This window comes from Vitis vinifera, chromosome 3 (assembly GCF_030704535.1).
Source record: "Vitis vinifera cultivar Pinot Noir 40024 chromosome 3, ASM3070453v1".
In the NCBI taxonomy this organism is placed as follows: domain Eukaryota; kingdom Viridiplantae; phylum Streptophyta; class Magnoliopsida; order Vitales; family Vitaceae; genus Vitis; species Vitis vinifera.
The window spans coordinates 10,322,922-10,328,921 of record NC_081807.1 but is presented as its reverse complement, the minus strand read 5'-3'; the positions used below and the strand labels follow the sequence as shown (position 1 = coordinate 10,328,921).

The window sequence follows — 6,000 nt, the reverse complement described above, 5'->3', positions numbered from 1 at the left end:
TAATTTCGGATTTCTTATATATAAATGTATACTTGTTAAATTGTTACTTATTTCTTAACATTTTTTTTACTATATAGGAAAAGTTAGATAAAATATTTGGTTTTTTATAAATGCTAAAAGTGAACCACCATAACTAAAGTGAATCTATGGGTTTTTTTTTTTTTTTTTTTTTAACACTTTGTAATACTTAATAAAAATATAATATTTAAAAAAAAAAATTGGTGTTAGTTATGGAAATTGAAAGATGGAAGGAGCATATTAGATAGAGCGTTGAGAAATATTTGAGTTGATATTATGCTTGATTTTTTTTTTCCATATTTGTATTTTGTCAATCAGGTATTTGTATGGTAACTATTTTTTAAAATAATTTTTTTCTTCAAAAAAAAAATACAAAACAAAAATATGTTTTGCAACTAAATAACTATTTTTGTTTTATGTTTTTAACAATAAAAAATATAGTGTTTTCAGAAAATATTTTTTAGTTGTTTTTACTTGTTTTCTAAAAACTGTTTTGAGAAATAATTATACAACGGTATATAATATAATAATTAAAGATAAAAAATATAAATTATTTTTAAAATATGTTTAGAAAATATTAAAAACAGATTAAAAACATTTACATTCCAAAATAGAATTTTGTTTCACAAAACATATCTGCAGCCCAATTATATACCATTGCTAGGATTTGGGCTTTTTGGCGACATTTATCCAATGGGCCCAGAAGTTGCTAGCCCTAAAAGGACGATTGTCCCTCGACAAAACCCAAGTTTGTTTGCCCAGAAACCGCATGAAAAGCAAAGAAAGCTCGGGATCCATTTTCTTCACTGTCGAGCATGTCCACCGCTATGCCGCTACTTCGAAAATGCGGTGGCATTTGTGCAACTCCATCTCTGAGAGCTCGAAGTTTCCGATCGAATGCAGCGCTAGAAGCCATAGCCAAAGCTTCTGAAGAAAGAATCCCAAATATCGCTTTGTACAACTACCCCTCATTTTCTGGAGCTTTCTCCGCTCTCTTTGCTCACCTCTTCCATTCTCATCTCAACTTCCCTTGCCTCATCTTGCCATTCTCTTCCGTTGAGCCTCTCAGGTTCACTCTCTCTCTGTCTATACATACAAGGCTTGGTTTTGCGGAATTCATAGTTTCTAGTGTTTCGTTAGATTGATGAAAAACTGTGAGAAAATAAAGGAATTTCAAGTGTTGAAATTCAGATTTCATTATCTGGGACTTATTCAAAGTATCTGGCTTTTTGTGTAACTGATAAAATTTTGTGTGCGCGTCTATATAAGGATTGTAAACTTGTGTGTCCTTTCCTTACGTCCTGTTTGGTTCATGAGAAAAAAAAAAAAAAAAAAACGAGAAAACAAAAGCAAGTAAAATTTTGAACAATGACTTTTTATGTTTTTTACAGCTTAACATTAATAAATGCCACTTAGTTAATTCTCATTCAAGTGTTTGGATATTCTGTGAAGTTCATAAATTGTGGGTGGACAGTAAATTTGTAGGACTATCTTTCTTTATGTTCCGTTTGGTTGCTGAGAAAATGTGAGAAAAAAAAGGGAATTTAGAATTTGAACATTCTTGTCTTTTTCATTTTTGGGCCTTAGGACAGTAACAAGTGCCAATTACCTTACCCTCATTCAAGTGTTTTCCTTTTCCTGTCATTCATGTATATGTGCGAAGATTTTAAATTTGTGGCTCCATCTTTCTCCGTGCTCTGTTTGGTTGCGCTTGAAATTTGAGAAAATAAAAGAAATCAAAGCTACACCTAACAATTTAAGTACTTCCAACATATCTCAAGATTCTGGAATATTCCGGAGCTGTCTGAAATCTTTGGATAGTGACAATTTTAGTGAGCGACCTCGTTGTCATCTTCAACCCTAATTGCTTTGTTGTTTCCATTGAGACAAAGTTGTGAATGGCACCAATTTCAATAATGCCGTGATGTTCTTGTTGATAAACACCTCTGGAAAACTATGTCTCAGCAGGGTAATACCTATAAAGGGGTGAATGGGTGAAAATTAAAGATTATAATATAGGCGTTGAAAATTTTAACCCAAAATAACCTACGAGAGAGATCTAAGCCATTCTAAATCAATTTATTAATCTTGTATGAGAATATGAATAATCAATAGCATCACAATCACATAAGAGACAAACACTTTTTACGTGAAAAACCATCGCACTAACTGTCGAGATAAAAAACCACGAGGTTTTTGACCTCTAATCTATTAATCCATTATATGTGAGTAAGATACACAGATTTACCTAACAATTTTACCCTAAAGACATACTCTCCATTACCTATATTGTGATCCGACCTTAGCCTCTAAGGGGATCCAACAACTCAAAATTTGATCGGTGAATTCTTTGAGTTTGGGAATGATAGGGTAAGTTGGGGTTGATTCTCTCAAAGCATCTTGAAAAAATATATTTAGGTAGGGTATATATAGGCCTAAAAAGCCTAGAGGGTTGGAAATGGATTTAAAAAAATATATATATATCAACTTTCCAAAAAATAATTAGGAAAAGAATTTTCTTAAAAAATAAAATATCAACTTTCTAAAACTTATTTAAGAAAATATATATTTTTTTAAATAAAATTTCAAAGTTGCCAAAAATTAATTAAGACATTTTAATTCAATTTTAAAACTTTTGATTCAATCCTACCTAATTAAAAAATCTAACTTGCCTTTAACAAACCTTTTCAGATTTGTGATAATCCAGTTAAATGAACAACAACCTTGAATCTTCAATAGGGAGTAAGTCACTGTCTAAAAAGGTACTTATGTCAGAATGAAAAGAAACAAAATTGCCAATACATAAAAGTGTCCTAACAACCTCCACTAAAATTACCCTCTATTTTGAAGTGCATTAGGCATGACTTTGGTCTTGACTGCCTTCTTGCCTTATCCTTGCTCTCTTTGTCTCCAATGTATTTTTGGAGCCTTCTTTATGGCATTTGGCATTTGCTTTCCTAGCCTACATCACGAACATCCTCAAATATCTTCAACCTTGGAGAGCATGGTTCAAAGTATTGGCCAAGTCTGGTATGACTCGGCCGAGTCGTATCCGCCTTGGCCCTTTCTATGCCGAGTCCGATACTTGATAGCATCTAAGACTCAGACTCAATCAGGAATCGTTTAAACTCGGTTGACTCAATGGAGATTCCGAGTTGACTCAATTGAACTTAACAAAAGAAATCATTTTTTCACTTCCAAATCATAGCAGAGGAACAATAAATGGGATCTAAACCTAAAAATCCTCTGAAAAATCAAAGATTGTCTTAAAAAGGAAAAGCTTTTCAACAACTTGTAAGTCATGATTTCCCTTCCTCCTCTTGGACCACTTTTCCGCTACAAGTCTCCACACACTGTCTGGGAACCTGAACCAACAGAAATGGGTAGTAGCTCTAGAAAAACACAGTTAGTATGCCACAAAACATGCATAAATGAAAAAACATGTGTGAGTATGCATGTATTGTGCTATTAAGGACAAATTTTTGGGTCTGCTGGTACCTTTCCTTTATGTTTCCAAATTGTGATGTGAATTGTTAACCTACTTCAAGCATCAAACATTCTGAAGCTGTATGAAACCTTGGAGATTGTCAAAATTGCATATCAATGTAAATTGGGGGTGGATTGTGATATTTAGAATAGTAACAAATACTAATTAGCTACTTCTCCCTCAAGTATTTGTCTTCGCTTTTTGTGTAATTGATAAGTACAATAACTTTGTTGAATTATCTTTCCAAATGTTCTGTTTGGTTGCTGAGAAAATGGGTGTAAAGAAGTTCAATGTACCCAACTTAATATAGTAAAATGCAGCTATTCAAGTATTTGCTTTTCTGTGTTACCTGCTAAGTTTTTATTCTTGAATGTTATTTTTTTTTTTTAGTTTTTGCATTAAAGCTTGTGAGCTTTAGTTTTATTTTTATTTTTAAGATGTAGGATTTAAATTTATATCTCTCTTTTCTTTTCCTTTGTTATTTTAGGAGCAAAATAAATTCTAACTTTATTTATTTCTTTATCTTTTTGATGCAGGGTTGAGGATTTGAATGTTGAGGGAATAAACAAATGTTATTTTCTTGATTTTCTTGGGCCAAAGGGATTTGCAGTGGATCTTTCCCAAAAATCACCATGCCAGTAAGCTTATTTTAGATTTTCCATTTACCAATCTGTTTTTGAGTTATCTATCTATATGTGACACAGATTATTTTGTTGTTCTTCTTAGAAATGTAAGGTAGCTTATCTGGTAATTATTGATTTCATTAGGGTAATAGGCTTTGATCACCGAAAATCATCAGTTTCCAAGATTCCTTCTCCGGAAGATTGCCCTGAGAACCTCAAATTTCATTTTGATCTTGAGAGGAGTAGCTCAAATGCAGTATATGAATATTTCTCTAATGAACTTGCAGATATGAAATCTCCTAATGTAAGTAGAACTGTGAATATTGTTCAGAGTTTTTTATATGGGGATATCTTAGCAGTTAGATGAATATTCATTATTTGACAAACAGGGGGAGGCTGAGGGTCTATTGAACCCAGAAGACCGTGATCGTATTGAAATGGTTCTAAAGTACATTGAAGATGGAGATCTTTGCCGATGGAAGTTACCAGACATTAAAGCATTTAATATTGGACTTAGTGGATGGCGCTCAAAATTCAACAGCATCACTAATCCATGCATGTATGAGCAGGTTGGGTAGCCTAAATTTTGATTTTACATTCTTCTTCTTCTTCTTCTTTTTCTTTTTCTTTTTCTTTTTCTTTTCCTTTTTCTTTTTCTTTTTGATTGTTTTTAGTATAATTATTGCATTATCGTTTTGTTACAATCCTTATTGTGTTGTGAATGTTAACCATTGCAAAATGGCAGCACAGGGATAGTTTTTGTTTTGGGGCCATGCCTCTCTACATTTGTGTCAGATCTGGTATGGTCATTTACCTGATGAAAATTCTAGGGAAATCCAAGTCAATATGATTTACTGCTATTGTTATTGACATAAGTTTTTCCCAGGTCAATATGATTTACTGCTATTGTTATTGACGTAAGTTTTGTTGTTATTATTGCTAATGTTATGTTACTTTTGTAATTCTATTACTCCAGTGCTTTTTAGATATGATGTTATTTCAAGAAGCTAATCTGTCTTACCACCAGCAAAAATGCAAAATAGTCAGAGCAAAGCTCCTATCAACAGATTTTTTAAATTATTTAATGAATGGAACCTCGAACGGCCTAGTACTTGGGAAAATTTTCACTATACTAATTCTCTGTTTTTTAGTGCATGTAAGTAACTAAAAAAAGGCATTTTATATTCCACTTTTATATATGATAAAGAGCATTATATGCATTGTGAATGTCAATCCTAATAGCTTAAGCTTTTAGGAAAATTAGAACCTCAACATGGTATTTAAGCGTCATTTTGACGGTGGTCATGTATTTGAGTCTCACTGCATATTTATTTTACCAATTTATTAAGCCTAGAAGAGGCTAATTGTGTTTGTTTACCCATGGACCTGTGTATCTCTCTAGGTGTGGGTATGGGGCAGCATGTGAGGAAGGTGCTATTTATGCTAATTTTCTTTTCTTTTCTTTTTTTAAAGTTACAAAATTCCATATTACTCTTTTACTTATGCACAATTTTTATCTTTTTTGGTTTTGGGAGGTTTGAATCTTATAATCGAATTGTAAAATTTTACCAAATAAATTATACATTGGAATCCTAGTTGAGTTGACATAGCTCGGTTAAGCCAGCTAAATTTCTTCTTTTCTATTCCTTGTTTTGTTATAAGAAGGCAAGTTTAATTTCACTAGAGCAAAAGAAAGAATATAATTCTTATAAAACTTGTTTAGAATGAGGAAGATGGCCCTTTTTGTCATCTCTTGGAATAATGTGAGACAAAAACTTAACGACAATTTGGTCTTTTTTTCTCTAAGCTCTGTGGTTCAGTTTTTGGTTGTTGAGATCAAACCATTTTTTTATTGAAAAGCTTGGCTTGCTC

General features: G+C 32.3%; 1 protein-coding gene across 5 annotated transcripts in view; it reads left to right on the top strand.

Annotated features, from left to right (window-relative positions):
* Positions 1–760: 760 nt before the first annotated feature.
* LOC100259417 (uncharacterized) overlaps positions 761–6,000 on the top strand; it is a 41,652-nt gene continuing 36,412 nt past the window's right edge. For 4 of the 5 annotated variants that reach the window (XR_009465403.1, XM_059735987.1, XM_019219061.2 and 1 more), the window contains exons 1-4: positions 762–1,087; positions 4,042–4,143; positions 4,273–4,432; positions 4,518–4,697. Coding sequence is in view for 4 of the 5 variants with exons in the window: in XM_059735987.1 (XP_059591970.1) it covers positions 834–1,087; positions 4,042–4,143; positions 4,273–4,432; positions 4,518–4,697 (696 nt within the window). In the remaining variant the exon portion in view is untranslated. Of the gene's footprint in view, positions 1,088–4,041; positions 4,144–4,272; positions 4,433–4,517; positions 4,698–6,000 lie in introns of all 5 variants that reach the window. The other variant, XM_019219063.2, reaches the window with a different exon arrangement.